This window comes from Bos indicus, chromosome 5, assembly GCF_029378745.1.
Source record: "Bos indicus isolate NIAB-ARS_2022 breed Sahiwal x Tharparkar chromosome 5, NIAB-ARS_B.indTharparkar_mat_pri_1.0, whole genome shotgun sequence".
In the NCBI taxonomy this organism is placed as follows: Eukaryota; Metazoa; Chordata; class Mammalia; order Artiodactyla; family Bovidae; genus Bos; species Bos indicus.
In genome coordinates, this window is record NC_091764.1 from 45,237,440 (window position 1) to 45,251,152 (window position 13,713).

The window sequence follows — 13,713 nt, forward strand, 5'->3', positions numbered from 1 at the left end:
TTAATGCTCATTTGATGACTCCCTCTCCTCCAGTAGAATCTAAGCTCTGTGAGGACAGAACATCCCTGCTCTATCCACACTAGCATAGTAAACAGTGCCTGGAACATAGTAAATATGATACCAAATGCGTTTGTTGATGCTTTATGATACAAAATGTGCGTGGATACCCCTAATTTTGGAAAAAATAAATCATTTCCAAGGTCAGTAATCTATAGGTAACCCAAAGGATTTTAAGGGACCAAGTTCAGAGTATGTGCAACATATGGAATGCTTCTGCAGAATTAAGAAAACTGACCTATTTAGCAGTATTTTATTTGTACCTTTCAAAGATAAACTAACGTTAAGCCTACAAACTTAGTTGTTTCATTAACAGGTTTAGAGTTTTGACAAGTATCATCAATATCATAACAAGGACTCATACATTCTTCTTTTAATGGTCAGTTAAGGGAACAGAAGTTTAGTTCTATTTTCAATCTATTTCACTTCTCTCATGCAGTCACAAAATACCAGATGTATGGATGCACTGTAACAAATTACAGAATGGATTAAAATTTTTTGAGTCTTATAAGTCACAATTTAAGGCTCATTGTTAGTTTGAGAGATAAAACTGCAAACACTGATTTCTAAGACAAGGTCATAGGAGTATTAATTATAAAATACTAACAAACTCTACACTTCATGATTTAAAGAGGTAGAATAATAGATAAGGATTAAATTCAATGAAAAACAGATAAACTAGAATAAAAAATGTTGCACTAAAAAGTACTGATTCTAAGTTTGCTGCCCCACATCTAAAGATGACTTTTAAAAAAGCAAACATTTTCATAAATAGAGATTTTAAAACTTCCTACTCATAATATCCACATGTGGTAAAGACTATACATTTAAGAAAAAGAGCTGAATCAACATGAAAGTTAAAACAGGGTTTTTACACTTTTTAGAAAAAAGTGAAATACCACTGTTTTCTCCAAAAACTTAAACCTTTCTCCAAGTATCCTTGGGGACATGAAAAAGAACTCAAGTTTTTTGACTTATTTTTAGTCCCCCCCCCCCCCCCCCAATTAAGCACCAGAAAAGTCCATTATTTGCATTCCTAAGCTGCAGTTATTTTGTATAGGAGACAAATGGTGCATTTGCCAAACCCCAGCCCTATTTCTGTTAGCAGGATACAAAATAAGAAACAACACAAATACTGACCTGGAGGATGACACTGGCCAAGTACTTCACTCTCTTTGTGCATGCATGCTAAGTCGCCTCAGTTGTGTCCGACTGTGAACCATGGACTGTAGCCCACCAGGTTTCTCTGTCCATGGGTTTCTCCAGTTAAGAATACTGGAGTGGGTTGTCCTTCTCCAGGGGATCTTCTCAACCCAGGAATCGAACCCGCATCTCTTATGTTGCAGGGTTTTTACCACTAGCACCACCTGGGAAGCCCCTTTAAAGCCTATGAAATAGATGTTACTAACATTCCGTTTTACAGATAAAGCAACTGAGGAACCTACCCAGGCTTTCATGCTAGGAGGTGGCAGAGCAAGGATTAGAAATCCAGGAAATATGGTTCCAGAGCCCATGTTCTTATTAACTATAGTAAGCTGTCCACTCTGTATCCCTAACCCTTATCTATAATTAATGTTCTGGTTCCCAACAGATTGACAGTTCTCAGCTGGGGCAATCTTGCCCTTCAATACCCCTCTCCCTCTTCCCTGAATCTAACTTAAGGACACCTGACAATATCTGGAGATAATTCTGGTTGTTTCAACTTGGGGGTGGTATTACATCCAGTGGGTAGAGTCTAGAGATGGTGCTAAAAATCCCATAATATGAGGGGAAAACTCATTATCTAGCACACTGAAAAACCCTAAATGGAGTATAAATTCTAAGGAGGGCAGGGTCCTAAATTGACCTTGGTTTCTGCTCTATCCTCAGATATAGAAATTGCTTGAGTTTATCTGTTGAATATTTATCTGTGTTTAAGAGCCTAGAATTCAGCCTGGCACATAGCTGGTAGGCAACAAACATTTATTAAAGTACCTGAATTAATGGTGGTGCCCCCCAAAAGGACCAGAGATATAACAGGACATAACAAATTGAAGTGATTTCAATGCTCCACAATGCCACTTTTTTCAGATTTAATTTTCTCCCAATGACTATAAATAAAAACAATCCTGCCAAAACAAGTGGGTTAAGTGGGATTTCTGAGAGAACAACAGTTTTTTCTTTAGATACACTGAACCTTTAAATACATGGAACTCTGTGAGTTAAATATGTAAGGAATAAGATTTCTTTTTAAAATAAAAGCTTCGAAATGTATCTAAGGGATTAACAGACATCCCTAAATTAGATAGTATTACTAATTAACTGCTGATATTCTCCCGTGGCTGGAAAATATTTTGAGAAAGTTTAAGATTCATTTACAGATTTCAAAAAAGAATGGAATTACAGCACATCTGAGACAAAGACCCATTATATAAAAAGTAGTACTTGAGTCCACTTCATTAAAAGATTTTTATGACCATAAGTGTAATTGCATCCTCTAGTTTAAAAAAATCTGTAAGTGTAACACCTGCTGAAGTATTTTCAATTCTTTCTCCTATACCTCAAAGAGCTACTGAACACTACCCAGAAGGCATACGTTTGTAAGTAATATTGCTTGATTTACAGAACTCTTTCCAAAGGAAAAATTCAAAACATGGTTATGTGGATATTCAAACAATACTAATAAAAATACCTGACATTTCTCTCTCATCGTTTCTGTAATTAATAAATGAATCTGGCTTGCCCAAACATTAAATTATGAAACCACACTATGCAAAATGCACCTATCACATTTAAAAAGAAGTTAAACCCATATTTATTTAACTAGCACTGTTAAATATTACACAAAACACATTCAAGTGGCAAGTAATTATAATGCAAGCCCTTGCATGGCAATCCAAATTTATTGAACTACTGATGCTAAGTTATACAAAATTGCACCACTTTAATTAAGGCTTTTAGTTTACATTTGGCCACCTCAAAAGTAGTTGTAACATTAGGTTGGTCAATTTAAATACTGTGGCTCCCTGTTGGATAGACACACAATCTTTACACCCAAACGTTAATGCATACAAAGCAACAAGGCATTGTTAAATAAAACAGCAATAGTTACTGCAACTTAGGCCTTGTGACCAATTACACATGATTAAAATTACTTCCCACATTCACATCCACAGTACTCTTCCACCATTTAACATCTCAACCAAAACGTTACACATGGGAAACAATCACTAACAGGCAAAAATACTAAACCTGTATATTTGGTATTGCAAATACACTTATGCATGAGCAAGCAGGGGATTCACAGTGAGAATCTACAGCTGCAGAAGCCTGAAAATGATTTACAAAAATTGTTAAATCATTAAAAAATTGTTTGAAAATATACACTTCTTGTTGTAGACCCCCACTGTACACACAACTATAAACATTGTTCCCTATGTAAACAAAAAAGGAAACATATAATAAAAGATTTGAAAAGTCTGGACATTTCCTTCCCAACAGATATTAAAGGCAACGTCTTTAATCTAAGACATTATACTGAAAGGACTATCATATTTTAAAGACAAGATCACTGTCTCCACAGGTTTTTTAAAAATTAAAAAAACTATATAGCTGTGTTAATCAAAGCGCTTATTTGTACAATACAATGATAATGACCTTGAATTTCTTAAAAAAAAAATTACAATAAGCTACAAGTATCAAAGAAGCAAAGTTATCTGGAGTAGTCTATATAGGAGCTCTTTGGACTTTCTTTTATTATGCTAAAATAGTGGTGCTTTTAGGATTTACATTATTGTACTCTCCAATACAAAGTATGGGGTGTGTTAAAGTATACAGTACACCATTTTCATACATGTACAACATTGGTGGATGAAAAATGTCTCTTAGCAGTAATACTGGATTGTAGCCTCTGGTTTTACCAGCTGCATACTCTAGGACTATTATATAAGTAAAAATCTCTCTGTGATACTGGAAAGTGATTAGAATGTGCAAACTGATGTAGTAGTTTTCATCCGCCTCTTAAAGGGTACCACCACAGAAAGTCCATTTAAGATGTTGGTAGGTTTAACAAAGTTGGAATGCTGGCACTGTTGAATTGGGCAACAGTTCTTCAGACCTGTCAAAAGGAGAAAATTAATTGAAAACACAGGTTGTAAATAGCACACTAAAGATCAAAAGGACGTATTAAGACAACAGTGCCAAAGTGTCAGAAATAAATATAATACAGCTTCCTATCCTCATCATTACATTATGACCATGTACTATGATTCACAGCAAAGCACGGATAGATATATTCTGCTGCCTTCTTAAATGCCACTCAAGTGGAAGCTGAATGTACTTAAATACAAATTTCTTTGTATTACCTCTCAAAGATTAAAAGCAGGAAAACTAAAAACAAAAACAAAACCCCGTATTAAAATTTTACATCAAGTCGACTTGACTAGAATCAAACAGACAGCAATACTAACAAAATGGCTGGTCTGTAAGAGTGTTTATAATCCTAGAATGACATCATGAGTACAGAATGCACATCTAACCAAGCTTTCCAAGACTTTTCTTCCCTACTCTTCCAGTAAGTGGCTAAAAAGCTGGTGTAGAGAAGTCAATAAAATAAATTTATTTCATGAAGGCTCTCTACAGTTGACAGTTATATATATATTAATTCTATAAAACAGATCCTACTTAAAGAGAAATGTCAGAAAAGGCTGTTATTACACTAAAATCTTATCTAACTAAACTTAAAAGGGTAAAATCAGCATTCATCAGTCTGTCATTTATTTATTTACTTTGGATGATTTTCTGTACATATGCCTGGGCTAAAAAAATCCTTCCTTTTTATATTGGTTTTCTGGGAATCAGACTTGCTCCAGAATGTTAATATAGATGTGGCTGATGAAATAATTTCCACAAATGCTTTGAACTTTAAGCCCTCGTTTAGAGACTGAATGAGTTTCCTAAGTTTTCTAAATCTTAGCAGATCGAATGGAGCAAGTTGTAAAGGACAGATGGCAATGTGAGCTCAGGCATAAGTGTGCTGTTAAGAAAGGGCAAGTGGTTGGAAAGGAGAGGATATAAAAAATGAAAAGTTGTATCTTTAAGCAGAAAACCGTAAGTGGAGAGTAGGGACAAAACTCTAGAAAACTACAGAATCAGAGTACTATGGTTGTACAGGGTCATTTAACATGGGAAGAAGCAGAGGTAGTAACATCCGAAACTCCCAAGGGTAAGAATACAGTAAAAAAAAAAAAAATATGGCTTAATGATACTTGGCAAACAGCAGCTAACAGATGAGGGTTTACCATGGTGCCAGGTACTGAACTAACTGCTTTGAAAGTATTAACTCATTTGATATAACTGTTTTCAAAGACTATGTTATAGTGATGTTTGCTCAATTTTCCTTTGCTGTCTCATCTCAAGGTTGTATCCATGGTTCTCTCTGCCCAGGAACTCTTCACCCTCTAATTTCTACTTTTCCATCTGATTTCAACTTGGATGCTTTCACTCTGAGATTTTCCCTGAATCCATAGTTCACATCTGACTGGTTTGGTACCCCAATTAAATACTCTTGATAGTACCCATAATAGCATAGTGACTAATTATGGACTTTGGGAATCAGTTCAAATTCTGAGCCATGTACTCAGATCATTAGATTCAATTCTGACTCTGCTATTCACTAACTATAGGGCTTGAACAATGTTTCTGTGCCTCAGTTCACTCATCTGTAATATGGGAATTATAATAATTCTGCCACACAGAATTGTGAGAATTCAAGTAACATGTAGGCAGTACTTTGTCTGCTACATGATGTCAGGGGTTTTAATTATCGGTAACATGCTGCATTTATTCCGCCAACAGCATTTATAATATTTTGCAATGATTTGTCTGACTTTTACACTAGACCTTAATTAGCTTAAGGCAACAAAGAGAGCAGAGAAGATTGGTTTTGATCATCACTATGTTGTCAGCACAAACCAGTGACCCACTGAGACGTGAGTATATACTGGATAAACTCATTTAGAATACTTATGTGGAATAACTTACTTCTCATGATCATATATAAGTGAAATAATTATTTCAATTACTAGGATATCATATTAACTCATAAGAAGTAACCATTTGTTTTCTACAACAGAAAATTCTATACTTGCTTTTTGGACCTTTAATAAAGTTGAGGTTAAAAATTAGAGGAAACAAACAAAACAGAAGAAAAGATAAATTAACATACCTGGCTCAGAGCTACAATGCATTTAGTATATTAAAGCAGCTGACATGACGACTTTTTGCGGGCCTTCCCAGGCACTGGAGTTTTTCTGTTAATTTGTCGCACTAGGTCATAAAAGATCTGCAAACATTTATTAATTTTTTATTTTGATTTGCAGGGAAAACCCCCCCACCCAAAACTACAAGTGAGAGAGTACAATGAAAAAAATTGAACTTTCCATAACTCTTCTCCAGAAAGCAAATATTCTGTTCATTTAAGGAATGAGAGTAAAGCCAGGTATTCCTGTAATTGTCAAGTGCTTTTCTGTTTATTTTTTGGGAGGGCTAACATCATTCTCCTTAAAGTAAATACTGAGTAGCTGCAGAAACCTTAGTTTAGTCAGAACATTTACCATCATCCAAGAGAACAATCCTTTACTCTTCTTTGACTCTATGTATTCTTATTCTACAACATAATTTTAAGTTCCTTTAAGGCAAGAGCCATTCATGCCTTCTTGAATTTGTCTTCATCTTTTACGTAACATTGTTCATACATCTGAAGATTAAATCTGTCTTCCCCACCCCTATTCTTTTCCATCTAATCTTACCTCATTTTATGGTAAATTCTACTGTACCACCAGTGTTTAATAAAGAGGCTCAAATAGTGGTATTGCTTGTTAGCATGCTAATTAACATATTTAATTAACTTGGGGTTGTGTTAATATACACTCATTATTTTCCATTAATTCTGAATGCTAAATTCCAAATCAAGAGTTCTATTACACCATACCTCATTAACATTTATTTTTGATTTTGCAGAGGATTCTAAGAATGCACAGTTGTTCCACTGTCTTGCTAGATTTTGACCTTGTTCCTTTCCTACAACTCTTTCATCTTCCAAGTCACACTTATTACCAACCAGAATCATTGGAACCTAAACGGGTAAAAACAAATAAGTAAACAAATATGCTACATAAATTCAAGTCAAAATTCTAAGAGTCAACCATAAGGATTAGATTTTATTTTATGCCAGAGAAAAACACTAAATTAATAAGGTGTACTAAAACTGATAGTTAAATATAAAAGCATTAACAATTAACTTAAGAACTTGTCACATAAGGGTTTTTTAGAAAACTAGCTATGATCTACTTATAAAAGAGGGAAGAAAAACCTGAAAATTGTTATCAAAACAGACTTTTATTTTAGGCACCCTGTGCAGCACGCAGGATCTTAGCTCCCTGATCAGGGACTGAAGCCATGCTCTTGCAGTGGAAGCACAGACTTAATCACTGGACTGCCAGGGAAGTTCCTCACAACAAACTAATTATAGTAAGAAAACACAAAACCTTTTAAAAAGGAAATATCATAAAAAGTCAATACATTCCAAAATTTTAAAGTGTTTCTCCAAGGGACATAAATCAATTTCAGATTTTTTGGTTTCTTAACAAGTATTTATCAAATAACTCATTCTCAATTTCATAACACAAAAAAGGAGAAATTTAGAAGGTAGATAAAATTCAAGGTAGAATTTTTAGCTTTTCATATAGTCTAAATGAAAAGCCAAAAATTAAAATCACCTTAATTTACTAAAAATATAGACCATATTAATCATGTTTTTGGACACTACAGGGAAAAATAATCCTTATTCTGTAAAACTCCTATTAATCCTTTAGAGATTGGCTCTCTAGTTTTGGAAAAAATCCAAACTAGAAAATCAAGATTTGTGGCTTTTTAAGGAACAGATACCTAGTATTATACTAATAAATTTACTGTTTAATGTAACTGATAGAAAACTATAGTAGTCACCAGAGACACTGGTGAAACAGCTTTACCAACTAAAGCTGCTTTAAGTATGTTAAAGAAAGAAAAGAAAGAAAGTGAAGTCTCTCAGTCGTGCCCAACTGTTTGCGACCCCATGGACAGTAGCCTGCAACAAGCTCCTCTGTCCACGGGATTTTCCAGGCAACAGTACTGGAGTGGGTTGCCATTTCCTTCTCTAGGGAATCTTCCCGACCCAGGGATCGAACCCAGGTTTCCTGCATTGTAGATAAATGCTTTACTGTCTGAGCCACCAGGGAAGCCCTAAGTATGTTAAGGTCCCCCCGCCAAAGTCCTCCTGCTTCAGAAGTCCAGGAAATTAGGATATTTCTAATAGGTGCTCCCAAGCTCTAGAAATATTTGCTATAATTAAACTATACCTAGTACAGTGGTTCTTGAAAGTGTGATGCCCAGACCGGTAGCACCAATACCACCTGGAAATATGTTAGAAATGCAAATTTCTGAGCCCTATTCCAGACCTACTGAATCAGAAACTCTGGGAGTGGGACCTGGCAATCTGTTTTAACTAGCTCTACAGGTGATTCTGATGCAAGATGAATTTATATACATAGCGTGAAGAGTAATTTAAAAAAACCTTTTGTAGTTTCCTACAGGGTTAAACTCCATTATGGTGTACTCGGAAGGGGCATGTTACTTAACATTAGAATTGAATATATTTATTGGCTTTCTTGCTCCTTCTGTCATAGTTGTTTGAGATGTGTTCACATGTTGTTCTGATTCCTATTAAAAAGGCTCTTAAATCTACCAGAACGTCATCTGCTCTATTAGTAATATTTGCCACTGACACCTCTCCCCCTTCTCCACCAAATGCAAGATTTAAAAATATGAAGGGAAAAAAATAGGAAGGATATAGATTTTATTTTACACAAGAGGAAGGTATTTCTCACTTTTTACACTATATGTAGTGTTAAAGGTACGTTTTTCCCTTTCAAAGAAAAAGCTTTTGAAAAACAAACTCCTCAAAATAGATGAAGTTTAAATTGGATTTAAATTCAAACTTTTAAATCGGATATCACTACAATAAGTGTTTGAAAGAAAATATATTTATTATGAAGCCATCTTACATCATCCGTGTCTTTAACTCGAAGTATCTGTTCTCTCAGATCTTGTAAATCATTAAATGTGGACTGTGCTGTGATGGAATAAACTAACGCAAAGCCTTGTCCATTTTTCATGTACAAATCCCTCATTGCTGTGAATTGTTCCTACAGTCGAAAGAAAAGAATCATTTTAAAAAAATAATGTTTTGACAGTTAATTTGACAATTTTCAAAGTCTATAATTAGAGCTCAAAGAATGTAGTAGTGTTATGTAACATCTCTTAAAACTGTAGTCTGTGGCTATTTGAAAAATTGGTATTTCAAGAAATAAGTGTTTTATTTAAAAATAATACACCAGGGCAGATTTATGTGCAGTAAATGCACTCAAGTGGAAATGTCCCATCTTCAAATGCTGCTTGAAAGCAGCTTTTCAAGACACCATATGGAAGGCACCCAAATCGAATCACCGTTACTCACAGCTAGCTCACAATGCTCCAGTTATCCGAGGTCCGCCAGCAAGTTACCTATATGGTGCCATTTTCCCACACTTCCTCTTTCGCTAGACTGTAAGCTTTTGAGTGTAAGAATACAAGCCACGACATGTATCAGGTACTCAAACATTAGATGAACGAATACCACACATCCAGAGTAAATCTTCCCTTCACTTTCAGATACCATCAGATCTAGCTGTTCTGTAAATATACTGAAGGATGAAAGATACTATTCAAAATACTTCACAGTCACTGAGGAATCTCAGGCATTTTCCACATTACTCAATATATGGAAATATAGTCTAACTTACATTAAAAGTAGTAGTGAAGGTATGAAAATTTTCATACAAATTTTCTACTTATTTCTTCAGTAAATGACCCATGCACACAAGAAAAGAATTCAAGAGGATAAGACAGCTTTAAGATTTAATGCAAGCCTTACTTTTAAATAATGTTTGTCTATAAGAATGCTAGCATTTATAAGGTCAATACTGCACAAGTTATGCATATACTTTGGTATTGTTTTACATACCGTTCCTGCAGTATCCAAGATTTCAAGCATACACTGCTGTGCATCTACTTCAACTTGCTAGGGAGGAAATTAAGGTAGATCTTCATTTTTTTTCCTGTATATAAGACTACTTTAATATGTATAATATTAATACGATATTTAAAACAGACACAGATTATAGCAACTTTGATACTAATCTCAAGTAATACATACTTTAATGAAACAGGAGAAAAAAATAGCTGGATAACTAAAGTCTACTGACCCTCAAACTGCATTAAGTGTAAAAACCATGAGTTCTCAATTTAATATAAGGATATCTACAAGATATACAAGCTCCAACCTCAATGTGAATTACTCAGCAGTTAACTCTGGAGAGGAAATAATTTCAAATCAGCTCAAAAAATTTTTATTTAATGCAGTAATAGTTCCAATAATGTCAAAAGTAACTATCTATATAAATTCTGCCATGCTTTAGATATACTTTCCTTTTGCTTATAACTACATCCCCTTCACTATATTGGAACAAAGTTTTTGGTAGCAAGGAAGGACAGCTATCAAATAAATTATATATCTATATATCCCTGTTACCCTTTAAACCTAACATTTCCTAGGAAAAAAAGATACAGATGCAGAAAAAAGAGTAATGCTGCCTCAGAGCTGGGGTCCAGAAAGGGTTTCTAGTTTTAGCAGACTGTGGACACAGAAGAGGAATGGAAACACAGTGTCTGCACCGCAGCAGGGGCCAGGCTGGCTGCTTTAAGGTGGCGGGTAATTCTCTCCCTTCTAAATTAAAAATGTCTGCATATTAAGTTTTATTGTCACGTGTTATATAAATGAACTTAGAAATAAACTTTTCTACTATTATGAGCAGTGGAACTTTCTCAAGGAATTGTAAATAGGAAGGTTAGGGAGACTTTTGTACTTACATCTTTATATAAAAAGCAGGGAGCCTGAGAGTCATTCAAGTCTTTGGTGGGCAGAAAGGGGAGAAACATGGAACTACCACCTGAAGTGGATGTCTCCACTCTAAAGTCAAATAGCAACAAATTACAACTTGGGGGTCAGTGTAAACCTAAAATTCTTTGTGAGCAAGAAAGAGAGATAAAGCAAGAGTGATTAAGATTCTTGGTAAACATGCAATGCCAGGAAATAGTCAGATGTGAGTTCTACCCACTAATTTTATAAATTAACTCTGTTCCTCATCCTATACTCTATAGACAACATTTAATATTTATTAAGCTAAAAACAATAATTTATGTTTACAGTAAAGTTGAAAGCAAAGGCCTTCTAAAGTACATACCTTTCTATAAGAATCTTCTATCGTAGGATCATATTTTTCAACAAAAATTCCTTGAACAAACTGTACAGTCTGAAAAAAATTAACATACCATTATACTCCCTCAAAAAGAACAAATCCAAGTCTGCACATTCAAAAATATTAATTTCACTTAAGTAGTTATACCACTGATAAAAAAAAAAATAACCACAACTACCTTTGAACATAAATATTTGGTGGGAAAATTACTTCAGAAAGCTTTTTTTAAAAATTAATAATCATAACATTCTGTTATGGGTAGGTCTAAATTTAGAGCTCATATATTTAAAAATTGTTAAATGGTTCCTATTTCAGTTTTAGGGCCTAAATGTGAATTTTAGTTAGAAAGTGGCTAATTATTTGGTGAACACACATACGTGCACACTCCCAATGCCTCCCCATCACTTTGGATATATTTACAAATGAAAACACAGTTCATACTCCTTTGTACACACTTCTCAGTTTGATCCAAGCAAGTCAAATTCTGTGCTGGGTGTTTATGTGACAAATAAATGGCAAAGTAAGATGGTCAGTCTATCTTGAGGTGGGGCTTTGCTGAACTCTGAACTATTCACCAAGTTTCTTCCCCTAAGTTTCTCCCCTTCCTACCTACCATTGTCAAGTTGTGTCTTCCTTCTTACTTTACTATTTCTTGATATAAAAAACACTGTGGGACAGTCAAAGGTAAACTTTGAAAAAAGTTTTAAAAATATAGTTATTCAATTTTTATAACATAAAATTTATATTTTAAGCCGACTCACAATGAAATGGACCAAAATTTATTTCTATCTTGCTCTGAAATGCAGACAGACATAGGCTTGTATGTGCTGAAGTCCAAACTGGGCTTAAGTCCAAATTGTATTCTGGTCTGGAGCCCATGTTGAAGAGAGAATATGATCTACTCAGATACAACTAAAAGTTGACTAAATTATAAGAAAAATATATTACTTCTAAAATCAATGAGATTTCACCTTAACAAAAAAAATAAGCAAACCCTAACATTCAACAGAAAAAGAACATGTCTTAAGAGTGAATAGCTTGGGTACAGTGAGAATGTCTTACCAGAGCAGATTTTCCAACGCCTCCAGAGCCAAGAACGACTAGCTTATACTCACGCATGGTGCAAACTTGTAAAAGCTAGTACCTTATTAAGAAAAAAAAAAAAAAAGAATTCTTAAGTAATATCTTTGCATTCATGTGCCTCTTATATAAACAAAACATTCAAGCATTTATTTAAAATGACTACTATACCATACCAAGATGGAGCATTTCATAAACAAACTTACTAAAAGATGCTACTGGTAGGGCTCTTTATAAAACATCACAAGAAAGAAATTGCAGAATTCTAGACGTGATTCTTAGTCCTATCCTATATTCAGTTACTATAAAATACTCTATCAAGAAAAAAGGGGGGGCACTGAAAAACTGCATTAAGGGGCATTCTGTTGGCTAAAAGATGGCAGTGATAGACATGTTATCTCTTTTCTGAACCACCTGTAATCCTGAATCACAAGTACTTGAGGTCTACTAAGTACAAGGATATCCCCAATGAACAGCAAATAAAATTCCTGCCCTCAACTGAGCTAACTTTCTGGTAAAGATGAACAGGACAGACGAGGGATTTGCAAACAAATCCAACCCCCTGTTTTTGTACATAAAGCTTTACTGAAATACAGCCACATCCATTCATTTGTGTATTGTCTGTGGCTGCTGTCTTGTAATGGCAGAGTTAAGTCCTTATAACAGAAGCTATCTGGTCCACAGAGTCTAAAATATTTACTATTAATATGAAGCATTCACAGAAAAAACTTGCTGGCCTCTGAGATACATAAATGGTAAATGAGTTAGCAGAGAAAGTTGACCAAATATCTATTACTGAAGTTTGTGTGCGTGTGTGTGTGAGAGAAGGTTGAGGGTGGTGTGTGGTTGGGGTGGCAGAGAGAATCAAAAGTAAATCTCAAGAACATGAGTGTCCAGACCGATAAAAGTCTACTGAGTGTTCGGTATGATGAAACAGGGGAAATAAAATAAACATAAAACCCAAAAGAAACAATCCATAGCAAGGCTCATCATTTTAAAATTTCAGCTTACTATTGAGAGAGAAAGAAGCTCCTGAAAGTTTCCAGGATGGGGAATAACATGAGAATACAAAGCTCCCACATTTCTAGGGAAAAAAATAACAATTTGCCAGTGGCTATGGTACAAAAGTAGCCACCAGACCAGGCTTTAAATCCTCTTCAATCAAGAGATGACAGTTCTTTACTTATAGTAACACAATACC

At 34.7% G+C, this 13,713-nt stretch overlaps 1 protein-coding gene across 7 annotated transcripts in view; it reads right to left on the reverse strand.

Moving 5' to 3' along the window:
* Positions 1-2,822: 2,822 nt before the first annotated feature.
* RAP1B (RAP1B, member of RAS oncogene family) overlaps positions 2,823-13,713 on the reverse strand; it is a 44,329-nt gene continuing 33,438 nt past the window's right edge. For 5 of the 7 annotated variants that reach the window (XM_070789335.1, XM_070789334.1, XM_019960852.2 and 2 more), the window contains 7 exons: positions 12,495-12,576; positions 11,418-11,486; positions 10,139-10,195; positions 9,141-9,281; positions 7,028-7,171; positions 6,263-6,379; positions 2,823-4,153 (listed from right to left, as the gene is read on the reverse strand). In XM_070789335.1, the coding sequence (XP_070645436.1) occupies positions 6,293-6,379; positions 7,028-7,171; positions 9,141-9,281; positions 10,139-10,195; positions 11,418-11,486; positions 12,495-12,551 (555 nt within the window). In that variant the 5' untranslated portion in view covers positions 12,552-12,576 and the 3' untranslated portion in view covers positions 2,823-4,153; positions 6,263-6,292. Of the gene's footprint in view, positions 4,154-6,262; positions 6,380-7,027; positions 7,172-9,140; positions 9,282-10,138; positions 10,196-11,043; positions 11,370-11,417; positions 11,487-12,494; positions 12,577-13,713 lie in introns of those variants that run through there. The other 2 variants (XM_070789338.1, XM_070789337.1) reach the window with 2 other exon arrangements.